This window comes from Fusarium sambucinum, chromosome II (genome assembly GCF_050947815.1).
Source record: "Fusarium sambucinum isolate potato_lamoka chromosome II, whole genome shotgun sequence".
NCBI lineage: Eukaryota > Fungi > Ascomycota > Sordariomycetes > Hypocreales > Nectriaceae > Fusarium > Fusarium sambucinum.
In genome coordinates this window covers 3,918,998-3,942,791 of record NC_139293.1, presented here as the reverse complement: position 1 = coordinate 3,942,791, position 23,794 = coordinate 3,918,998, and the positions used below count along the sequence as shown (strand labels likewise).

General features: G+C 45.4%; 9 protein-coding genes across 9 annotated transcripts; 5 read left to right on the top strand and 4 right to left on the bottom strand.

Moving 5' to 3' along the window:
- Positions 1 to 506: 506 nt before the first annotated feature.
- FSST1_008193 (alpha/beta hydrolase) lies at positions 507 to 1,331 on the bottom strand (the record flags this gene model as incomplete). Its single annotated transcript, XM_083225052.1, has 2 exons — positions 507 to 842; positions 897 to 1,331. 2 exons carry the CDS (start codon positions 1,329 to 1,331, stop codon positions 507 to 509), a joined length of 771 nt encoding a protein of 256 aa, XP_083084154.1.
- A 2,662-nt stretch (positions 1,332 to 3,993) lies between these two features.
- On the top strand, positions 3,994 to 4,992 carry FSST1_008192 (ankyrin repeat-containing domain protein; the record flags this gene model as incomplete). The annotated part of the gene is made up of 1 exon (XM_083225050.1): positions 3,994 to 4,992. The coding sequence occupies one exon, from the start codon at positions 3,994 to 3,996 to the stop codon at positions 4,990 to 4,992; it is 999 nt and encodes a 332-aa protein (XP_083084153.1).
- A 1,683-nt stretch (positions 4,993 to 6,675) lies between these two features.
- FSST1_008191 (uncharacterized protein) lies at positions 6,676 to 7,194 on the bottom strand (the record flags this gene model as incomplete). Its single annotated transcript, XM_083225049.1, has 1 exon — positions 6,676 to 7,194. The coding sequence occupies one exon, from the start codon at positions 7,192 to 7,194 to the stop codon at positions 6,676 to 6,678; it is 519 nt and encodes a 172-aa protein (XP_083084152.1).
- A 405-nt stretch (positions 7,195 to 7,599) lies between these two features.
- FSST1_008190 (uncharacterized protein) lies at positions 7,600 to 8,169 on the bottom strand (the record flags this gene model as incomplete). Its single annotated transcript, XM_083225048.1, has 3 exons — positions 7,600 to 7,976; positions 8,027 to 8,083; positions 8,118 to 8,169. 3 exons carry the CDS (start codon positions 8,167 to 8,169, stop codon positions 7,600 to 7,602), a joined length of 486 nt encoding a protein of 161 aa, XP_083084151.1.
- A 1,495-nt stretch (positions 8,170 to 9,664) lies between these two features.
- Positions 9,665 to 11,393, top strand: FSST1_008189 (Alpha/Beta hydrolase protein; the record flags this gene model as incomplete). The annotated part of the gene is made up of 6 exons (XM_083225047.1): positions 9,665 to 9,869; positions 9,916 to 9,973; positions 10,024 to 10,152; positions 10,199 to 10,740; positions 10,815 to 11,070; positions 11,123 to 11,393. The coding sequence occupies 6 exons, from the start codon at positions 9,665 to 9,667 to the stop codon at positions 11,391 to 11,393; spliced, it is 1,461 nt and encodes a 486-aa protein (XP_083084150.1).
- A 41-nt stretch (positions 11,394 to 11,434) lies between these two features.
- On the bottom strand, positions 11,435 to 13,385 carry FSST1_008188 (GMC family oxidoreductase; the record flags this gene model as incomplete). Its single annotated transcript, XM_083225046.1, has 3 exons — positions 11,435 to 12,333; positions 12,384 to 12,943; positions 12,988 to 13,385. 3 exons carry the CDS (start codon positions 13,383 to 13,385, stop codon positions 11,435 to 11,437), a joined length of 1,857 nt encoding a protein of 618 aa, XP_083084149.1.
- Positions 13,386 to 14,544: 1,159 nt separating this feature from the next.
- FSST1_008187 (uncharacterized protein) lies at positions 14,545 to 15,914 on the top strand (the record flags this gene model as incomplete). The annotated part of the gene is made up of 6 exons (XM_083225045.1): positions 14,545 to 14,621; positions 14,671 to 14,743; positions 14,792 to 15,149; positions 15,196 to 15,316; positions 15,362 to 15,472; positions 15,521 to 15,914. The coding sequence occupies 6 exons, from the start codon at positions 14,545 to 14,547 to the stop codon at positions 15,912 to 15,914; spliced, it is 1,134 nt and encodes a 377-aa protein (XP_083084148.1).
- A 668-nt stretch (positions 15,915 to 16,582) lies between these two features.
- Positions 16,583 to 18,223, top strand: FSST1_008186 (permease for cytosine/purines, uracil, thiamine, allantoin-domain-containing protein; the record flags this gene model as incomplete). The annotated part of the gene is made up of 3 exons (XM_083225044.1): positions 16,583 to 16,999; positions 17,054 to 17,277; positions 17,326 to 18,223. The coding sequence occupies 3 exons, from the start codon at positions 16,583 to 16,585 to the stop codon at positions 18,221 to 18,223; spliced, it is 1,539 nt and encodes a 512-aa protein (XP_083084147.1).
- A 1,697-nt stretch (positions 18,224 to 19,920) lies between these two features.
- On the top strand, positions 19,921 to 23,702 carry FSST1_008185 (PAS domain-containing hybrid sensor histidine kinase/response regulator; the record flags this gene model as incomplete). Its single annotated transcript, XM_083225043.1, has 2 exons — positions 19,921 to 20,785; positions 20,839 to 23,702. 2 exons carry the CDS (start codon positions 19,921 to 19,923, stop codon positions 23,700 to 23,702), a joined length of 3,729 nt encoding a protein of 1,242 aa, XP_083084146.1.
- Between the last annotated feature and the right edge of the window lie 92 nt (positions 23,703 to 23,794).

Here is a 23,794-nt window from a genome sequence, read left to right as displayed (position 1 = left end):
CAGTTAGGTTGCTTATGGACCTGATAAGCCAAGAGATTATCCTGGTCAACCTGCATACCTATTGTGGTGGTCCGATAGGCGCGCCTGTCGTCGTGATAATTAGGAGGTCTCAGATCATTCATGCCGTCTTACTCGGCGCTGAGACCCTGCTCAGAACAACCCAGATGACAAATGTTGGCTGAATGCTTCAAAAGTCGCAACAAATAATGAAATCGGATGCCCAGTTTTGTGACATTGTCGGATAAGCGGAAGGGTTATCAGAGGAGGAGGAAACAGCTTCAGAGACGCGACGCCAAAAGCCGAGAGGTGATGAATAGGCAAATTTATGAACGGAGAAATATTTACTCTCAAGGGAAAGACGACTGACTATTTCAGCATTGTCACTCTTGTTCTGTAATAACTTCCCCTACTACATTACGCGGTCTTCTTCTTTAACCTCAAGTGGGCTAATTTCAGTGTTACTAATGTCTTAGTATTCTGAGAATCACAAAGACGTTGAATGCACCTCATACTTTCTCCGCCTCAATGGCGACAAGGTCAACAATCCACTGCCTGTGCGTCTCCGATAAGTGCGGGCTATGTCCAGACTCAATCTCCAAAACTGTTGCTCCCCATTTATCAGCAACAAAAGTCAAGATGTCCTTGGTGAAAATCGGGTCATCTTTGCACAAGACCAATATTTTGGGGATGTTCAGGTCTGCCGGCGTACAAGGAACGGAAACTTCAAAGGGACCTTTACTCTGATGGCAAAGTGTTGGGATTATTTCATCAGCGACACTCTTGTCCACATCAGTAAAGAAAGCTTCCATAAGCTTATCGTTCTTCAGAGGTAGACGTGTGTCCTGAGAATTTAATTAGATCGAGTTACTGAGTTGGAGCGGGCAATAATAACTCACGGATACATCATGAAACCAAGCTGATGTATACTGTCCCCCAACAGAGTCGTACATGGAGATATCCTTCTGTAAAACAGGAGTCGGCGCGATAAATATCACAGACACAAATCCACCATGTTGCCCTTTCTGCTCTCTCTCAGCCTGGGTGTATCCATTGACAGCGATCTGGAGCGGTACAGCACCATAGCTGTGTCCCACTGCGATGATCTTCCGCCCGCTATCGATGTACGGCACAACCAAATCTTGAATGGCTTTAACGTCGTCATCCAAGGCCTTGCCATCGACTGAGTCATCGTACCCTGCCGAGGCCAAAGTTGGAGCGATGACGGTGAAGCCTTGCCTCTCGATGGATGCGATAAGGAGAAAGTAATGCTTTGGCTGGTGCCACGCACCATGCACGAAAAGAATTACTGGTTTCTGTTGATCCTGCGGCATGTTTTCTTTTTTTTTCAAAGAAATCAAGTATTAGCGAACATAAAAGACGTGGCGACGTTGGGATTTAGTGAAGGTTAATGAATGGTTCGTGGCCCTGTCATTAATGGAGTCGGTGGTCGGCGAGATCAAGCACGAAGGAATCCCTTGCATAGCCGCGGTCCCTCCAATATTACCACTGGTTTCCGAGACAGGCCGGATAATCTCGCTGTTCTGACACAAGTACAGTCATCTCTCCTCAATGAGACCGCTCAATGAGGCTGGGAAGTAAGCACTAACGACACAACAGTATTCGCTAAAAGTTCAGCCCCCTCCTTGCCGCGGTGGATACAAAACTGCATTCACTCTTGATCAAAGACAGCAACACGTTCATGGAAATGGATCGAAGCATAGTTGGCCAGCCGAGTTCTACAAGTCACGGTCTTGGTACAGTTCGAATTTATTCTGACTCAATAAAACTCACGCTTACATATCGCAATGGCTATTGCCAAAGATCACGGCAAAACAAGGTGTTACAAAGACCACCGAACCATGAACCCCAAAACAAAGCCCCTGTTAAAAGGGACAAAGATCCAAGGGTCCATCTCTGCTTCTCGACACGGAAATCCGATAAAGCGGGCAGTTGAACACCTACACGCACACAGAACAACGATAAATAGGTCATATGGATATTCGCCGCTATACTCAGACTGTCTTTGAATCTTTGAATGATGTCTGATCAATGCCAAAAGAACTTTCGACTGAAAGTATTCATGGATAAATTACTGCAATGACCATTCTCAAAAGTTGCCTTCCTTTGATGTCGACCTAAATCTACATTTGAACCAACAGTGCAGGTGTAACAATATTTAAGATTATACAAAATAACCAAAATAAATCACAACATGTACAAGGCAACGTGTCGTAATCCTTGATGCAACTGTGGCAGGCTCATTACTTCTAAGAGTGAACCGCAACCCTGCCCTGCAAAGAATAGCCCAGGGCGCAAGATAGAGAGCCCAACAGTGCACAATTATAGAAGCTTGCCGTGCAACAAATCCACTGAGCGAGAGAACTAGAAAGAGGAAGCTCTGATGTCTTGAAAAGTGATGTGATCTCAAATTATATACAATTGATCTTTTCAAGTGTTCCAAACTTTCGAGCTGAAGGGCACTGGCTGTAATCGAGTAACGAGGACACCTTGTATTATCCAACGAAAAATTTAAAGAGATCAGACCAAAGGGGCTTGAAATCTGCAATATGTTTCCACTCGAATACAGATAGTATAGTAAATCACACAATGATGATATTCTTATGGTGATTCATTTGGCTCTCTCTCCATCATATGACTAGTCTTTGTGTGTGCGGCGATACAAGACATATATGGCTTTGGTTGCCATAGGGTTGCAGGCATATATGAAACACAATAGGTGCCTCTAATTCACTGACATCTTTAGAATCGAAGCGATGAATGTTAGCACAATCTCTTGATACCATACACTGTAGAATTGGGCACTTTATCACTTCACCTTCTTGCTTTCTCTAACAACATATAGAATGGTCATGCGTATAAACATTGTTACACACAGATCAGCAGAATGCGAGACTTATAAATTGGGTTAAATCCATATCTGAACTTTACCTTCACATAAACCTCTAAAACTTCGCAACGTACCTTTACATTACAGCACTCGATTAGAAACTAAGGCTGACCTAAACATGTGTCAAATCTACTGGACGAAGTATTGGTGTGCTGACTGCAACCACCTCATCTGCACCACACCAGGGACCCTCGTATGCGTTCAAGTAGGGACAGCAGAGTGCAGGCCGACAGAGATCTGGTTTGATTCTACCCTGCCGTCTACTTCATGTGACAGGTGTATTGAAAAGGAGAGGCTGGAGGAAGAATTGAGAAAAAAGTAACAGGGGCGTTAAACCAGTCATTTTCAGGGCATATTTCAACTCGGGGTTGCAGAATGACGTCGGTCAATCACTGGCGATGCAAGAAGGGATTGAGAGTCTCAAACTCCAGTTTTCAATGATATCCCGGCTATTCATAGATTATACTTCCTGATAAATTGAAAGTAGTTCTAAGGATAGTCAGTATATCGGCGTCGAAGAATCGTCAACGAGACCACAGTTTCATTTGTTTGAGTGCATCAAACCATATTTACTACTATATTTCTCAAGTACTAGTGTACTAAGTGTAAGCATCTACCATTTTCGTCAGGCTGGAGAGGGATGTGAGCCAGAAGGAAGACTCCGCCGGACTATGCAGCATAACTATCAATCTAAGGATCGTAAGGACTAAGGAGTGTCCCGTATGCCTGACGAAGGCTAAGGACCGTATAAAGCCTATACAGTATCCATTTCCCGGAGTCGATCATGAACGATGTGGAACTAGAAATCACAAATGCGAATCACCAGTAACCATCAATATCCATTCTCACGTCTCAAATTGACCGGATTTTTCTGAATGGGATGTGATTTTCATGGCTTTCTGAGGTAAACATGAAGTAAGCGGCGCTTACAAGACTTCATTATAAGAGGCGCAGCAGGATTCGACGAAAGGCTAAGCCCACGCCAGGATTCGAGTCTAAGTTCTCACGTAATTCTATCAGCAGACATTAAATGGGTCGTATGTTCACTTTTCTACGATAATATACACAGGTTAACCAAACACACCATGCTCTTCCAGAATCTACCAACAGAGATAGTCGAGTGTGTCGCAGAGCATCTGCATCACTCCAATGTTTTGAACGCTCTCTGCAGAGTCAATCGACGGTTCTACCATATTCTAAATTGGTGTCTTTATGATAGAGATGCGCACAAGTTCTGCAAAGCTCTCCTCTGGGGTGCCTACCATGGAAACCTCCAGGCGATGCAAAAGTCTCTGAGACACGGCGCCAATATCCATCGCAAGGACTACGATGACAAGACCCCCTTGACCAAAGCTACCGAAGGTCAAAGCCTAGGAGCCATTAAGTTTCTGCTCGATAGAGGAGCCGACATTAATTATTCCAATACCTACGCTGACAGCATCATGTATGTTGCTGTTTTCACACGCAATATCGATGTCGTCGAGCTCGTTCTTGCACGCGGCGCGAAACCAGACGCTCTATCATACGCGAATACCCGACCACTGTCTCTGGCTGTTTCTAGAGGTGACTTCGAAATTGCTCAAGCTTTGGTGAAATTCGGGGCTCGCTTAGATGAGCCAGGCCCAGGGTACTACACGCCTTTGATCACAGCCGTACACGAGGCCCGTCATGACATTTTGAAGATGTTTATCGAAAATGGGGTCTTTCAAAATGACAAGGACGGATCTCTAGGAGCTGAGGCAATGAGACGTGCAGTATTGAACGATAACAACGAGGCGTTGGACATTCTTCTCAAAGCTGGGGTAAACCCTCTCAGGGCTGGATGGCATGGTCGCTGTCCGATAATAGAAGCTGTGAGTTTTGGAAAGATAGACCTCGCTATCTCTTTATCAGACTTAGTATCGGATTTAAAACACGCAAAGGACAAAGACGGCGAAGGACTCCTTTATTATGCTGTTGCTAGTGGTAGCAGACAATATACCAAATACCTCCTGGACCGCGGTTTCGGTCCAGACGACAGTCGAGAACCAGATCTACCAGCTGCTCTGGAGGCACTGTGTAAGACCGACTCTGTCTCTACCTGAATGAGAAATCGGCCCAGATAATGAGGTCAACAGCACCCACAAAGTATATGGCGTACGATACAAATTCGAGGTACACAGGCTAGCATTCAATAACTTCTTCTTCAGATTATGTTAACGCCCTGCCACAGACGTAGTTCGTTAATATCAAACGAGTGTTCCAAACTATAGTTTTTTGTTTCCTAGTTGATAATATCACGAATCTCTTACGATAGAAGCAGCGTTATTTAGTTAATTAACTAGATAATCTGCACTAAGCCTTTGGCTTTAGGCTTCTTCGTCTAGCCTTCTTCCAGTAGGTTTAATACCCTATCCGTATAGCCCCTTCGTCTCTTGCTATATTCTATTCCTAAGCTTAATACTAACCTAGCTGCCCTTTGCAGTTATATATTTATAGTCTTAGGCTATAATCAGTAGGCTATAACTTAAAGGCCTTAATTGCTATTATAATATACCTTTTTAATTAATTAAACTAATTATTATATAAGATTATTATATTAAATGCCTTAAAGAATATAATTTACCCTCTAAATAGCTTAACCTCTTTCTTTAAGATAATCTTTTTAAGCCGCTATATTTCCTTTAGCTTTTCCTTTTTATTCTTTTTATATAAAATTAAAAGATTTAACTTATAAATAAAGGCTATTAATTTAATCTTTATAAAGGTATTTTTTTTCTTTATTATATAAAAAAGCTTAGCTTTTATATATAAAAAGCCTTTATTTTTAAGCCTTTTAATTATATTTTTAATTATATTAAAATATAAGCTATTAAGGTAATAACTAAGACTAATAGCCTTTAGCTTAATAATAATAATTAATATTATATATAAGAATTATAATAAGTTAATTATATATAATAAAGTATAGACTAGGATTAATTAATTTTAATTTTATTTAATTAAGTAATATATTATTAGCTTATTAATTAATTAAAATTATAAAAAAAAGAAATTATTATTATTTTTAGTATAATAAAAGCTTTTTTTATAAGTTATAGCCTTTATTATAAGGTTTATATTAAAAGAGTTATATTATAAAAGAAACTTTATTTTAAGAGAACCTTAGATTTAATTATTATTAAAAATTTAATTTATATAAATAGATTAACCTTTATTAAAAACCTAGAGGAAATTAAGAAGGCCTAGGCAAAAGCTTAAGGATTATAAAAATAATAGTTTTTTATTTATATTCCTGGCGATAGTCTTAATGCCTTAATAATTCTATAGCCTTGCCTAACGACTCTTTCGCTTTTTCCACTTCGGCCTCAAGTGTTTTCTCCTTCTCAATCATTTCGACACGCTGTCTTTCCAGATCCTGTATCTTAGCCTTGGCCTTTGTGAGCTCGGCCTGTTTTTTGTCGACGACCTTCCTTCCTGAGATTATGGCCGTGAAGTGGCTGAGCGTGGGACGGGCGATTTTTGGCATTGTTCAGAGGCTGGGCCTATACTCGCAAACACTTGGGAGTTGTCTTTCTTCTGACTTTGAAACTGTCGAATGTACACAGGGAGTAGGCTCGGATTTATAAGCACTGCATGTGTTCAATAATACCATGATTCACTCTCTAATCCAATTCCCCTGTTCAATCACCATTCTAGAACTACAGTGAATTCCGATTCACTCCCATTAGTGTTTCGGGTGGTTCTATCCCTGGCCTTTTTCCAACTGAACGGGCGTATAATCCAAATCAATATTTCAGACATTTTTCAAAAAATTTTAAACCCCCCCGTAAGCCTTCAAGTTCCTTTTTAGCCATCTTTCGTTCACTTTTTAACTTTTTTATTTTCTTATCGAGCTCATCAATCTCAGCTTTGGTTTTTGTTGAAGGTTGTTTCTTCTTTAGATCTTTCTTCTTTGTCTCCTTCTTCTCGAGCTTGGAATTGATGCTTTCTAGCCTTGACTCTGCGTTCCTGGCAAAGGCTTTCGATGCTTCCAGGTGGACCGCATGACCTATTGGAACATTTTTAGCTTTGCTGGATGTTTTGGCCTTTTTGGACTTGCCACCGTTGCCAGATCTGTCAACGTTGGTAGACTTGTCAGTTTTCTCGGATTTTGGTGGTCTGGTAGGCCTGTCGTCTGGTACAGTGGGCTTTTCAGCTTCATTAATCTCTACTACTTCAGTGGACTGTTGGACATTGGTAGGCTTTTTGACCTCGCTGGGATTGTCTGACTTGGTAGGCTCATCGTGCTTTTCTGGTTCAGTCATGTTGTCGGTTTTCTGTTGGAAAGATCTTAAAGATGAGTGTATTGGTATTTGTGGTTGTGAGATGGTATTTGCTCTTTTCTTTCTTGCCTTATTATACGTTTAGCAGGTTCTACTTGATCAAGGGTAATCGGTTCACATATATCATGCCCATCTGAATCACGTTGATTCCAGATCAACTTCTATCACTGCACCAGTGGCCAACACTCATAATCACTCTCCATAATATGCATGTGGCACATGTTCAGTACAAAACTGCCAAGTCGTTATTGTGAATTACTGAAATTATAAAGTACCCAATCAGTATAGTGACGACGCTAACAAAAGCTATACCCGCCCAAACTCGGAAAATGTCAAAAAAATCAGCCCATTTTTTGTGCGCCAATCGCCCGCAAAGATTTCCCCGCCCTAACTCCGAGCCTTCCACGCCAGCACAGCCCAAGGACAGATGCCATTGATTTTCTTCTTGGTCTCCCATGAAAACTCTTCTTCGCTATAGCCTATCCATTGCACCTTGTACCGTCGTTTTTCTTCCTCCAGGATCCTCAACACGTGGTACTTGAGAAATTGTGTCGTTTGGCAGCGACCTCCAAGATTCTTCCAGTAGGCCAGTACGACGATCGGCATTACTTGTTGAAGCTCTTTTTCTTCGAGCCAGATATAATACCAAGGACCCCCGTAAGTAAGCTTGTACTTGAGTCGGAAAGTAACTTCGCATTTATCGTTATGTAGGTTATGGCTTTCTATAGCTGCTCGTACGGCGTCTTTATAGAAGTCATCGTCGTCTGTAGTTTCACATGATTAGTCGAGTCTCTCATAATTCGCTTCGTCTTACCTTCGTAGAGCGCGTTTGGTAAAGCGACAAAAGTGTGTTGGTCCAAATTTGTGTTAACTCAAGGTTCTCACGCTGTTTGCGAAGGACATACCTTGGATAAACATGATGTGTTGTTGATAGTTCTGTGTTGCTTGTGAATACATGAGAATCGAAGTGGTTTTGATAACGAGGTTCCAAAATGAAATTAGTTGAGGTCCGTGAAGTATTCTCCAGCGCGGACGCAAAGACGGGCATTTGATTTGATCAAGGCCCAGGTGAGATAAGAAAGAAGAGTCGGGACAAAGAATATCGGTACCGCTCAGATGGTACCTGTAGTACGTTGACGCCAACAAAGAGAACCTTGGTCAGACACTAAACCTTGTCAAGAGGGATAGGCTATTAGAGCAAGAAATGAGAGCATCGCCAGTATCTTTGGGCTCTGGTAAGATGATGACATGTACTGATTTGTGATAGATGTATGAAGAACAAAATAAAGTGTGGCTGTTTGGAGCGAGTGACTATGACTGAAAGGAGGGAGTGAATGAGACGAGACGCATGACAAGACGGCCCATATTTCCGCCAGTTCCGTGGAGGGAAAAAAAGGATGGGACTACTGCGGGTGCCCGTGCGTTTGTGTTTTTTTAGTGACCGGAATTTGAGCAATCACACATCTGTCATTTACTTTTTCCCATCTTTGTGCCACCACATGAGACCTGTTAGTTCATCGTACTAGTTACGGCTAATGTGAAATGTATGCTAGTTCAACTTTGGACGAGGGTATTAAAAGAATTGTATTTACTTAAACGAGCACCCATAAACTATTTTCCATACTCGTCCTCATGTTTAAGCGACCAGGCAATAACAAACAAACACACAAACAGTGGCAAACTTTATGTAGCGAACCTAAATATTGTGTGTGACAGCCACAGTAACTTGAATGTTTCACTTTGGATAATGACCATAATGTCAACATTTTTGACGTTTTGGTATGAATGAAATGGTTATGTGATGGAAAGTGGTATTCTCAAGTCATGTTTGATGAAGCGCGTCAGCCAGATCAACTGTCTCACTCTGGTTCTGGTTCCCGCTCACCTCATTGAGGCCCAAAGAGGCCATATTTTATCTCAGATGAGATGACGTCACGACTGGTTATTGCCAACTCACCGCTCCTTATCCGTTCAACTCATAAATCTAGACAACTTGGGAGAGTAATCGAACATGACGGAACAAAAGGACAGACTTCAAGATTCAGTCCAATAGATATTCGAGTGGGTTGTCTTTGTCTAAAAGGACAATGGGGTAACAGCCCAAAACCACCGTGTGTTCAGAATTCGACGGTTTTCTCTAAAGTGAGGCTTGCATAGACCATCACACAGCAGCCACATCTTGATGAGAGAATTATACATTAAGAAAGCAAGGAGAGTGATTGTATGCTAAAGTTTTACTGTTCTTCATTATGGATCACGTTTGCTAGCGATATCTGCTCAAGTTGACATTATTCTACAATTTGGAAAGAATGTAGGGTAAGCACATTACCATGACTGAAAAGTCATCATCCCTATTTATAGAATAGAGTCCCACTATGCCATGTCCACTAATCTCGTCAAAACACGATTAGTAATTTCCTTGACGAAACATCTCAATATCAAGGACGCGAACATGTGGCTTGCGAAATACGTCGCGTCACTGGCCCTAGCGGCGACAATTGAACATGTTGCATGTCAGGAACAGAAACCACTGACTGATGGAACAACTTCCGAGCCATTCTTCACCGTCCGTGAACAGTCTCCCGATCTCTGCAATGCTGGATCGCGCCAATGGACAGGTACCGTCAATGTCACGGCTGATAAGTCCATGTTCTTCTGTATGTATACAATAAAGTATTGAATTTGCGTAATTAATATTCTCAGGGTACTTTGAAAGTCGTAATAAGCCTCAGACAGACCCTTTGCTGCTATGGATGAGCGGGTAAGTCATCATCTGCAGCAAGCCAAGCCTAGCTAATGCAGCCCTCTCAGTGGACCTGGTGCAGCTGGAGAGATGGGCCTCTTCATGGGCAGTGGGCCTTGTGTCGTTAATCGAGACGGGAATTCAACTCTTCGCCTAGATTATTCTTGGACCGATCAAGCTAACGTTGTCTATATCGAGTAAGTACTCTTGCGTTGACGTGGGGATCTAACTCACTCTTCTTAGTCAACCCGTAGGTGTTGGTTTCTCGAAAATCACAGATCGTGATGATATTGCCGTCAGCCTCGAACAAGGTGCTCGCGATGTACACTCTTTCCTCTCAACCTTTTCTCAAAACGTCTTTCCCGAACTCGCAGGTCGACCTTGGCATATCACTGGTGAATCAATGGGTGGCCATTACGTGACAGGTTATACACAACACATTGCTTCCCAAGAACAAAATAATAAGAGGCTAGGCGTTGAGCCACGCATCAACATCTCATCCGCAATCATCGTGGATGGCTATATAGATGCAACGCGGCAGTTTATTGGTTACTATGACTTTTTCTGCAAGGACTGGGCCAAGGATGGTCGCAAAGCACCGCTGATGAACAACACAGCGTGTACTATCATGGCTGCAGCGATACCAGAGTGTGAAAAACTGGCGATCCGGTGCCGGGAGTCTTATGACATTCCTGAGTGTAAAGCCGCGAACGAAGTCTGTGAAGAGACTATTGGCGAATACTTTCTGGATGGTGTCAAAAAAGGAGGCTGGGACCCCTACGATGGTGAGCACACCTGCTCTCTTCTCATTAACAGTGAAGCATAAAAGCCGTAAGAACGTATGTTAACTCTAGACAAGATCGACATCCTTGCGAAGAACCTCCCATATGCTCCAACCTCGACCACGGACCTACGTGGAAGTTTTTGAATCAACGTTGGGTTCAACAAAAGCTTGGTTTCAAGAACTTTCCCTTTGATCTAATTGATTTTGACACCAACAAGCGATGGGATCAGGCCGAAAACCTTCATTTGCCTGTCACTCGGGAGTTGACCTGGATCTTGGACAATACAAACATATCAGTCCTCTTCATAAACGGGAATGATGATATTATCATGTGAGTACTTGATCAAAATATAAAGACCGACTTCAACGGCTAACAATCGTAGCAACACACCAGGACAAATGAGCATGCTAGACAACCAGCCATGGGGAGGACAGGAACTGTACCGCAGCCTTAAATACAATGCCTGGCACTACGAGAATGGAGAATTGACGTCGAATATTGACAGCTGGGATTCCAAAAAAGGAGGCTTTTGGAAAGGAAACGATCGTTTGGCACTTTATGCTATTGACGAAGCGGGACATTTGTCGGCGCATCATCAACCAGAGGCCATTGGGGCGATAGTACGGTCATGGCTTCGCAGCCACCACGAATGAACAGCAGATAATAAAGTAAATTTGTCACCAGCGGGGGTCGTCTAAAGTCTTGTTTGCTGTCTCCAGAACTCTCCTCGCGCCATATCTACACTTCTGGCGTCTTCAATGATCATGTGCGCTGCCTTTTCTGCGATGGCGTACACTGTCGCTTGAATATGTGCACTAATTTGTAGAGGCATGATGCTTGCGTCAACCACCCTCAGTCCCTTAACACCATAGACACGAAGCCTCTCGTCGACAACACCCCCCTCGATGCCTGCGCGTCCACCCATGGCGCAAGTTCCGACGGGATGCCAGTCAGTGATTGTATTCTGAGTGATCCATTCGTCCATGAGCTTGTCATCCTTGTAAGCTGCAGCTGTCGGAGAGGCAGGTGCACGGATGATGTTGGACAAAGGCTCTGTATTCACAATCTTCTGAACGAACTGCAGGCAATGCTTCATGACATCCATGTCGAGTTTTCCATGTGTGCCCTCGTAATACTTGGGATCGATATCAGGCGACTGTTCTGCCGGCGTAGACCCGGGGCGCGAAGGGCCGATATGGATGGAGCCAACACTGAAAGGATACTGAAGGATCTGCAGCATAGTCCCGTACTTCTTGCCCTCCTCACCTTGGAAATATGGGTTCCAGTTTCCAAGGTCGAAGATGTACTCAATCTGACCTAATTTAGAGTTACTGTTCAGTCGATGAGCGAGAATATCGTGTTTATCAGCGTCAAACTCCGAAACTTGGTCTGCGTCAGCATATAGGGAGGAAAGAGTCTCTCTGGGAACGAAATGCGCCAGTGGCACGTAACAAATGGACACAGGCAAAACAGTAAGTGGCCCGTCCGCAGTTTGAGCATATTGTTCACGTGCAGCCAAAGTAAGCTTTTCGTCTTTTTGCAAGTCGTCACGGTTAGCGAGCGAAGGATCAACTTCGAAGATCGTCGCAAGCACTGAAACATCGCGTCAGTGATTAACACCCCACTAGAATGATGGTACATACTGATATGCTCCTGCAGATTCTCACCCACATGCAAACTCTCAACTTTGACAGGGACCCCGGCCCTCTCAAGAATATCGGGATTTCCTATTCCTGAAAGCTCCAAGATCTGCGGTGACTTGACGCTGCCAGCCGAAAGGATGATCTCCCGCGAAGCGGAAACGATATATTCTTCACCGTGATAGGCGAAGAGAACCCCAGTAGCTACCTTGTGTTCATTAACGATGATCTCGTTTACCGTTGCGTTGGTTAGGATGTGCAAGTTATGCGGGTGAGATGCACAGTAGTCCACTGCATAGGATCGGCGAGCAGACGAGGGGTCGACAGCATTGATGCATGTCCAGACACCAATGTTTGAGCCCCCGAGATGGGTAGTGTTGGTTTGGACGCCTAGACCATTGAGGGTGCGATGCCAGAGACTGTGTGAAGACGAGTAGTCTGTCGGATAAGATATTTGTATGGGGCCCGAGTCACCCAAAGTGTCTGCATCGTGAGATAACTCATGCTCATTCTGAGTTTTCTGGCTCGGAGGATGAAACGTCTCGGACCGTTTGAAGAAGGGCCTTTGTAAATTAGCACAACACTTCAAGCCCCTGGGAATACTCACAAGAGACCATCCCATCCCCAGCCCTCATTCCCCAAAGCCTCCCACGCATCATAATCATCCCTGCTAGCGCGGTTCCAGGCCATGTAGTTCAGTGCGCTGGTGCCTCCCAGCACCTTTCCGCGGGGCCACGGAAGAACCCGACCACCAAGACCCTTCTGAGGTGTCGTTTCAAGCTGCCAATCATAGGGTCCCCCTAAGGAACGGCCATAGTGACCAGGGATGTCAACATCGGGATCATTTTGGACTACTCCTCCTGCTTCGATTACACCGATAGTGTATGACGCGTTGGACTCTGCGAGTCTGGCAGCGACTGCAAGACCGGCTGTTCCGCCACCGATTATGATGAAATCGAAGGCAAGGTGACTGAATTCGTCGATGGTGCGGAGGGAGGGCACCATGGTGATAATCGTGGGGGAAGCTGTGCGGCTGAAGCGTTAGCTTGTTGCTTAATGTGCTACAGATAACAGTGTCTCAAAGCCTTTTTATCTCGTATTGATAGGCGCGGAGGAAACCGTGTCCAGGAAATCAGAAAAAGCAAATATGCAGGAATAACAGCTGGTTTGTAAGCCAATCAGATATTCAAGCTCATTTAAGCACCTTGCTTTTGTAATTTCACAGAGATGATGGTCGTTGGTGATGGAAAATGTCGGAAAATCTGAACCATCGGTGAGGCTTTTCTGTGCAGTTACGAATGTCCAAAGTAAAAGTTCTGCAACTGCTGTTGGTCAATGATTTGTACTAAAAAATCGTTGATGATTGGTAGACACTGTCAGGGATCTAAAGCCAGCCGTGAGATTAAACCATTAGCTGAACTCAAACAATAGCGGTCCAATGTCTGTGCGATTTGATGTCCAGGAATAAATTTATCAATAAATTAAAGAGGAAAAGACCCCGCGGAATCCGATTTGATAAGAAGATGTAGAATTTAAGCGTAGTCAAGATTCGGCACCTGTAAGAGTCTAGAACTTGTACAAGGAGCCGTGTGATCGTATGATGAGCCCTTAAGCTTTTGCCCAGCCGGCACCCCCACGAAAGCTCCGAGTCTAGCAAGGATCGGGAGCGGACCGAAGACAACCGCAGCCGTTATCAGCACCCCAAAGTTCCCTCCTACATCTGTCTGGCCTCTCTGTCCCTTGTTCCCTTCATGCCGACCTAAGCGCAACGCCGCAGGATGTCTGTTCTGGACGGCACATGTCAACGGTAGAACGCAGGGGAAGAAAGTCTAATCATGCAGGCAACTTGCTGGTTGGCATTTTTTGCTAAAGGGAACGACCCTGAAATTTCGCAGCTGTCAAAATTGCTAACAGAGTTTCCATGCTAAGATTGACTACTCAAGGATGGGCCTGTCTTTGCTTTTGCATGGTACGATTTGATGAGCTGAAAGGTATGCGTCTTGGGGGCATTCGACTGTCGTAAGAGTATAGATCCATGTTTGACTATGATAGTAATAAACATGAGGGTAAATGATAGATCGAACCCAAATAGCTGAAGATCTTCTCTTCACACGTTCGGTTAATCTTTGTGACACTGACAAAGTATGTCAATCATCTTCTCAGCATGGAGTTTCTGCAGTCTTTGTTAATCGAGTCTTGGGTACTCTGGGTACTGGGACTCTTCATTGTGCTTTGTCGCCTGTGAGTCTCCAGCTCCTCTCAATTTAGTGTGATTACTCACTTGTTACAGTGCATCGCGGCGCTTAAAATTGGGAAGATGGAATCGCCTTGCAATTGAGGATTATCTCATGGTATTTGCGCTTGTGAGTATGCCACGATCCATCAATCAACAGTATGCTTATTGGGAACAGGTCAATTTCACAGGTGTTGTCGTCTCTATTAACGAAGTGGCTAAGAATGGCTCTAATTACATGGCGCCGGATGTCGCAGACAGCCTGACACCAGAGGAAAGGGATAAGGCTGTCTTTGGAAGCAAAATGACATTCGTCCTTGAGATCTTTGCTCTCACAGCCGTTTGGACGATCAAAGCTTGTCTACTCTTGCTCTACGGTCGACTAACACAAGGAACATCAATTAAGCAACGCTGGGCTGTCAGGTTTGTCGCAGCCTTCTGTGCGATTACTTATGTCGTCGTCATCTTTTTGTTTGTCTTCTTTTGGTGTTCGCCAACACCCGAGTATTGGGCTGTACCGGTGAATCCTGATAAGAGTATGTCTTCCACAAACAATTGGTGGTTCGTCTGACACGTCTCTAGTGCAATGCGCAACATACTACTCACACATGATCACTGCAACCGCGTGTAACATTGCCAGCGACATCATGCTGATCCTGTTGCCTATTCCTATAATCATCAATATCAGCCTTTCAAGAAAGAGGTAAGTACACTTACCTATGGAAGATACGGTCACTAACCTCAGCAGACGAATCGGACTGTGCTGTGTCTTTGGCCTTGGTCTATTCAACATACTTGCCGCGGTTCTCAACCGGTACTATAACTTCAGCAACCCCAACAGCTACGTTTTCCTTTACTGGTACGCATCAATCACGTTTAAAGTGAACCCATCTAACACCTTGGCCAGGTACGTCGCAGAATCTGGCGTCGCGCTCTGGGTCGGCAATCTCCCTCTCTGCTGGCCCGTCCTACGTCTCGCCCTTGGTTCGAAAGGCGACTCCTCAAACCCCTCGTACCCGAATCCATCATATCGAAACTCCTCGTACCAAGATAACTCGGCTCGAAGAAGAACAAACGCACGTAGTAAACCATCTGCATGGGCAAAGCTGGAGGATGAGCATGGCACGCGTGCCGCTGAATCACCAGATCATGGAAGTCAAATTGAACTTGTAGAACAACACGGCCAGCAGCCTTACTTTGTCGAGGCAAAGGCAAGTAGTGCCGGAGATAAACTTGAGAAGGGGACTGATGGGCATATTACTGTTGTGACCAAGGTGGAGGTTAGCGAGGATCGGCTTTAGTCTGTATCTTATTATTTCTGTTCATTTTACAGCTTCATTGATCATAATTAAGATACGTAGTATTGCCATCGAGGGAATTGCTCTAAGAACTAACGTGGCAACGGAAGCGTACACCACCAAGTCCAGTCGAAAGTGCCAGCGATTCTCTAGCGTAGTTCCCGCAATAAACTTCCAATGTAGGATTCTGTGTTCCGCTCCAACCGATCCTGACCACTTGACTAAACCGCTCAAGATTTAGTGCAGGCGAGTGTGGTTTCATTGCTGAACAAGCTGCATGCGGCGTCAAGGATTATGGAGACCTAGGCCCTGATATTGTTGGACCCTGGTTGAGGAAGCAAGCCATCGACATGGGGGTCGGGGGACGGCTCAATCGCTGAAGACTGCAGCTTAATTTAGTTGTCTTCCGGTAAGAAACGCCGTAATATGCGCATGCAGTTTGTAATTGATGAACGGTTCAGCACGCATGTCAGATCACGCGGGGTCTCCTTTTATCAAGTAGTGGTTCAGCCCGGACAGCGGACCAACAGCGTATTGCAGGGATCACAATCTGCAGCACATTTCAACAACAAAACTCCTTCAAGCCCCTCAAACTTTGTCTGTAACTTTATATTGGTGGCTCAGTTTTAATTTCCACATCTTCTTTCTCTTCACTGTGATCGGTCGTCACTATGTCCCTTCCCCCCCATGACACAGAAGCAGTTCATGAGAAGTCTGCAGTAACTAGTTCCTCTCCTACGTTCAGAGACGATGACATATCCAATGAGTCTACCACTCCTCCTTCTTCAATCTTCCAGAAGATCAACAACCGTATTGAAAATCTGGCTGGACTAGAAGCAAGAGGTATCCAGCGTGTTTTACCCGAAGAGCGACAGCCTGCTTCAAGCGCTGCAGACCTTCAAGTCGCGCTACTATGGTTCAGTGCGAACCTGTCACTAAATAATCTCGCCACAGGCCTTTTTGGGCCGATGGTCTTTGGGTTGGGATTCCTGGATAGCGCACTCCTTGCGGTGTTTGGAACAATCTTGGGTGCTTGTTCCACAGGGTACATGGCCATATGGGGACCGCAGAGTGGAAATCGCACGATGGTATACACGCCATACCCCTCTTGAATGAGTAATTTCTGACACTTCGTGATACAGGTTGTGCTACGTTACTTCTTCGGTTACTGGCCTTCAAAGATTCCAACATTTCTTAACATAGTTTTGATGGTTGGATATGCTACAATCGACTGCATCATTGGCGGACAGGTTCTATCCGCTGTAAGTGGTGGTACCATGACCATCTTGGTAGGTGTAATCATCGTCGCTATCGTTTCATGGATTGTCGCTGTCTTTGGCATGAAAATCTTTCACACCTATGAACGGTACGTTTAACTTACACTCTTACATCTTAACTTACTCACATACCTCAGGTATGCTTGGATTGCGCAAGTAGTTGTACTTGCGGTGCTTATAGGTGTTGCAGGGCCTTCATTCAACGCCTCTGCTCAACCTACCGTCTCTGGCCCAGCACTTGCTGCTGGTCGTCTTTCGTTCTTCACATTATGCTTTTACGTGCCGAACTCATGGGCTGCTGCTGCGTCTGACTTCTATGTCTACTATCCTGAGCGCACGTCTCGATTGAAGGTCTTTCTGCTTACCGTTATTGGCCTAACCATGTCATTCACCCTTGTCTACCTCATTGCCATTGGGCTGGCCACAGGTCTCGTCAACAACAAAGACTGGGCCGACGCCAACGCTATCAGCACTGGTGCTCTCATAGTCAAGGCTTATGATCCTCTCCATGGCTTTGGGAAGTTTTGTTCTGTTGTAGTAGCCCTGGGCGTCATCGCCAATAGCACGCCTTCTCTTTATTCAGGCTCGCTCGGCTGCCAAGTCCTTGGTCGCTACACCAAAGCGGTACCTCGGTGGGTATGGTCTACTGTACTGTCACTGATCACCCTCGTCCTCGCAATGGCCGGCCGAGAAAGTCTTCTAGTCATCTTTCAGAACTTTGTTGCACTAATGGGGTACTGGGTCATGCTCTTCATATGTATTGTGTTGCAGGAACATTTGATCTTCCGTGGCCGTCAAGGGTTTGACTGGACGGCATGGGAAGACCAAAACTACCTTCCTGTTGGGTTAGCTGCATTTGCAAGCTTTGTGCTGGGCTGGGTCGGTGCCATTCTAGGTATGTCTCAGGTGTGGTACATTGGACCTGTGTCACAAGCGGCGCACACAGCTGATCTAGGAATGTGGTTGGGCTGTGCATTCGCTATCGTTACATTCCCTGTATTTCGACACTTGGAACTCAGGATATATGGAAGATAGGCTATGGGAGAAATGTGGTGCTATCTGCAGTAGAAAACATGCCTCATGAACCCCGAGGGACTATATTTTGCTTGTTAGATAAGAAAAAGCCGGTCTGCTTTCTTTAGATATCTACTTTTGACTCTACACAATATCTAGGGTTTATTACGACATATAGCACATTTAAAATCAATGTACATGCTGTATATTTCGTTTTGTGTACAATACTACTTTTTACACATAGGCGACTTGTCAATGAGGCCATTACTGTACTCTTTTGACAAAAAATGATCGCCCAATTGCTTTCAAAACCGCCCATTCATTTGGGAATGATTGTTTGCCAGGCAACTCCTGTCGGGTTGACAATTGCGAAACAATACAACCGTCAATAGGCTTGATCTTCACCAAGTTTACAGTGCCCTGAGGCTTCCCCGCCATGGCCTGTTTCCAGCCTTCTACCACAACACTTTGTCCAAGGTACGACCAAAAGCCACTGTCATGAGTTAAAGTTGATGTATTCAAAGTCAAAAATGTATTGTATGTCATATGGCCGTGGACTTATGACTATAGTGATGTCATGTTGCTGACAAAGGGCCGTGAGAGGCCGACCAGCCAACTCGGGCATTTATATGAAGGAGATGAGGCATGCCTTAGGGGCCCATTGTTTCTGCTACCCACTAGGCATGATAACAAGGTGGTTAAAACATGTTCTCAACAAGAAGGGAGAACCTCGCGCGAGGATGACCGATCAATCTCTAACGGGCTTCGGTCCATGTCTGAAGAAGTATGTCATTTCAAACGATGGACGATTACTCACGCTGGTTTGGTTATTGTCCAAGCTGCAGATGCGGAGGTTTAGATGGTCCAAATGCAGTGAAATACAACCATACGCCATAAGGAAGTGCACGACTTAGAGTACCCTACGTTGACACAACCTGATAAAAATGAATCTATGATGATAAATCTTTCCATGTTGAATGACCCCTTGAATGACTTGGTGATTAGTACAAGAACGTGTAAAGTGAGACATGCCTCTGATAGGTTGGGAAAGGTTCATGGGCTTGGTACTTTGCGTCTTAGCTGCAATATTTTGAGCCACAACGCCACATAAATTACTGTGCCTGATTGTGATGAGATTCCGGTTAAGGGCGCAAAAGATGGATGTTTTAGTCCTAGATGGTGATGACAAAGAGAAAAGTCGATGGAAAAGTTGGGCCCCCCCCGAGATCTGGATCGGGCCGCTAGACATGATTAGCGTCGGTTAATAGGCTAAAAGCAGGGTTTGATCCGGTCACGGAGTTACATCATTCATACGGAGTATATACCTAATGATTAATCGTACATTTCTCGTTTGCCCGCCTATGCTTGTGAACTAACTAGCTGCATTGACCATTGACATTCAGAAAAACAGAAAATGGAACATGACGGATGGGAATGGGACTCAGGATTGACGCGTGAGGCTGTCTAGGGTCTAGGGACCCTACGTTTCGCATGGATATCCCCATCATAACAGAGTTTCACAAGAACCAAGGAAACATGACAATAAAATACAGAATGGCCCTGTTTGTACAGTATCAGTAATCACACTAGCGTGTCATTGACCTTTCTTGGCAACCCACCAAAATAATTCCGCCATGTTTCTGCCTCGTTTCCTTTTATCAGCCTCTTTTTCTTAATTGTTTCTTTCCTTTTTTTCGGTGATAGCACCTAAAAAGAATATGGAGTCCGACATCGCAGAAGACCTCGACAAGCTTAATATCAGAGACATTTTGAACGCAGATTCACGACCGACATTTATCCTTGATCTAGACCCAGATGATGAGTCGCCATTACCCTCAAACGTCATTCAGCCTGTGTTTTGCAACACTGCGTTAACTACTCACGAACGACTCTTTGACTCTGTACGCGGGGATGCGACATTTAACGAGCAAACCGGATATGCTTCATACCTTGACTTCAAGTGCTGGGCCACTGGAATTACAACCCAAGACGACTCCAAAGATGTCTATCCTCTGTTCTTTATCTACAACGACTTACTCTGGACCGGGTCAACCGTAACAAAAAGATGGCGATTGATCAGTGGAAACCGACAATGGCAACAAACTGCTCCCCCAAAAACTTTGTCTTCCAGCGCACTCTCTCATGCCAGCACATCCAACATCAATGACCACGACCAAGCAAAGCAGGAAGACACTAAACCAGTAAAACAAGACCCAGAGCCAGACGCCAAAAATGAGATTTTCCAAAGCCCAACCGAGATGATAGCTCCGGAAATACCATCTGTTGGGTCAACCTATCTCGTATCAACACAGCGAAAAGAATCATTCAAATCCTGGTGGCGAGGGACGTCTAAAGGGAGTTCAGACCGTATTACCGGCAGCTCAAGCAGTGGATCATTTATCTTGGGGAAGCCCGAGAAGGCTGTCGCGGACTGGACAGTGGCAAAGCCGAAAGGACTTCTGACACCGTATATCAAGCTTCTTAGGGATATCGACTGGTCTTCAACGCCGCTGGGACACATGGATACGTGGTCACCAGAGCTTCGCCAAGTGGCAAATCTCGTCATCGCCAATCCTCACCCTGGTAAGTCTCGTTGGATCACACGACTTTATTTCGCCTTTCTGACACGATTTTAGCAAGTCTGTTCTGGGGGAACGACATGACAATGCTGTACAACGAGCAATATGCGATACACTACGCCGGTAACAAACATCCGTCCATGCTGGGCACAGGCGCGTCTGGCCCTTGGTCAGAAGCCTGGGATGTTCTTGGATCAGCCTTCGCTGAGGTTATACGGACTGGTATCAGCCATCGCGGCGACAATGATGAATTCGCTCTCTTTAGACGAGGGTTTCTCGAAGAGGCCCATATGTGCTGGACACTTACACCGTTATATGGCGGCACAAGCCGTATCGTCGGATTCTACAATGCCCCATTCGAGACAACAGATCTCATTCTAAGCCAACGCCGAATGGCTACAATCAACAAACTAGGAGGGTCCTTGCGAAAGGCAACTTCAGTCAAAAGCTTTTGGAAGTTTGTACTTGAAGGGCTAGAGGATAATCACAAGGATGTTCCGTTTGCTCTGGTTTACTCTGTCGGAGATTCAGAGGACACAGATCACCAATCGAGCTCATCTGGCAGCACAATCTCAAGTAAGTCTTGTTATCTTGAGGGGACTATCGGTATACCTCGAGGACATACTGCTGCACCGGATCAAATTGATCTCAAGCGGAGTCACCAGGGCTTTGTCCCATCCTTCCGTGAAGCCATGCGTACACGAGGCGAGCCCACATTGATTCGTATTCGAGATGGGTCTCTCCCAGAAGATATTCTACAGGGGATCCAGTGGCGAGGGTTTGGCGAAGCCGGTTCAGAAGCAATCATATTCCCCGTTCGACCAACCAATGGTGAGAATGTCTTGGCCTTCTTGGTCCTTGGAGTCAACCCTCGTCGACCTTACGACGCGGGGTACAGGTCCTTCGCCTCATTGCTTAACAACCAACTGGCGACTTCTTTGGCTTCCATTATTCTCTTCGAAGAAGAGACACGCCGCGGACGGGACGCTGTCGAGGCCGCAGCGTTGGAGAAGGAGGAACTGACGCAGCAGATTAATCTTCAAGCAAGTCGTCTCCGAAGAATGACAGAACTATCACCCCTCGGCATGTTCCTCGCCAGCCCCGAAGGAATCTTGCGCGAGGCCAACGACAAATTTTACGAAATGACAGGCCATACACGAGACACTCACAGCGACATGTCATGGGTTGATTTGATGGGTAGCTCGGGCAGTATAATGGAAGAAGGCTGGCATCGCCTGACCCAAGAAATGATCCCGTGGTCTGGAGAAGTGCAGCTACGAAAGGGTGTTGGGGATCCTGTCAGTATACATGGTGAGCTGATTGACTGCTGGGTTATGGTCACAGCACACCCTGAGATATCAAATGGCGGCACCCTACGGTCTATCATGGGTTCTATCACCGATATTTCGCACCTCAAATGGGCACAGGGATTACAGAACCGGCGACTCCAAGAAGCGGAGGAGACAAGACGACAACAGAACGAGTTTATCGACATCACGTCCCACGAGATGAGAAATCCTCTAAGTGCTATTCTGCAATGCGCAGATGATATTACCTTGGCTATGGAGGCTGCAAGATCGAGTGGTGTACCTGCCTCTCGCGAAATTATAGACTCATGCCTCGACGCGTCACAGACCATCGCGTTGTGCGTGCAGCATCAAAAATCGATCGTTGACGACATTCTTACTGTGTCCAAGCTCGATTCGAATCTTCTCCTAATTACACCTGTAGTCTGTCAGCCACAGGCCATCGTGGAACGGGTGGTCAAGATGTTTGAATCGGAAATGGTGGCGAAGGATATCAGTCTTGAGATACAGATCCCCCAAGAGTTTAATGATCTCGCCGTTGGCTGGGTTGTTATGGATCCCAGCCGCGTTCTGCAGATTCTGATTAACCTCATGACGAATGCTATCAAATTCACGGCCTCTTCTTCAACGCGTGCCATCAAGGTTACTGTAGGTGTGTCGAAAACTCCACCAGAAGGTGATCACATACCTAACTTTGCTTTTGTGCCTACTCGTGGGGAACTTGGCAATGTTGTGTCTTCAGACGAATGGGGTAATGGAGAGACACTGTATGTGCGATACAGGGTTCAAGACACAGGTTGTGGGTTGACAGAGAACGAGAGACGGCTGCTTTTCCAACGATTCAAGCAAGCTTCTCCCAGAACACACGCTAAATACGGCGGAAGCGGTCTAGGACTGTTCATCTCTAAGCGACTGGCTGAGCTACATGGAGGGCGTATTGGTGTTGCTTCCACTGCTGGCCACGGTAGTGACTTTGGCTTCTACATTCAAGCACGAAGATCACCAGCTCCGAACCAGAAAGACCCCAACCAGCCTGTCTTGTCACAGTCACCGTCACCGTCACCGTCACCGTCACCACCAAGTACAAACCCCACCACTACCACATCATTACCAACAAGAACACCGTCTGGAGAAGCCTACATCCTCAACTCAAAGAATAATCGCCGGAGACATGGGTCAGACGAAACATTTGACCCACGCGACTTGACGGTTCATATCGTTGAAGACAACCTCATCAACCAAAAGGTTCTGGTCAACCAACTACGGAAGGTCGGCTGCACCGTCAGTGCGACCAACGATGGTGTGGAAGCACTTGAATTCCTGAGAAAGACGCATTTCTGCAAACAGGACGGTTCAGAGCTCTCGGTGGTTCTTATGGACTTGGAGATGCCCAACATGGATGGCTTGACGTGTGTATCCGAGATTAGGCGGATGCAGAAGGATGGAGAAATCATCGAGCATGTACCTGTGATCGCAGTCACGGCGAATGTTAGAGATGAGCAGATACGAGTGGCATTGGAGAGTGGTATGGATGATTTAGTGTCGAAGCCTTTCCGGATACCAGAGGTTATGAGCAAAATAGAGAGGTTACTAAGGAAGTACGATAGGTACTAGGCATAGATTTGGGATACACTACAGGATACATAGCGTTTTGTCTGACATAGAGCATTTTTAATCAAGGTTAAATTCCGTTTCGACTAGACAAC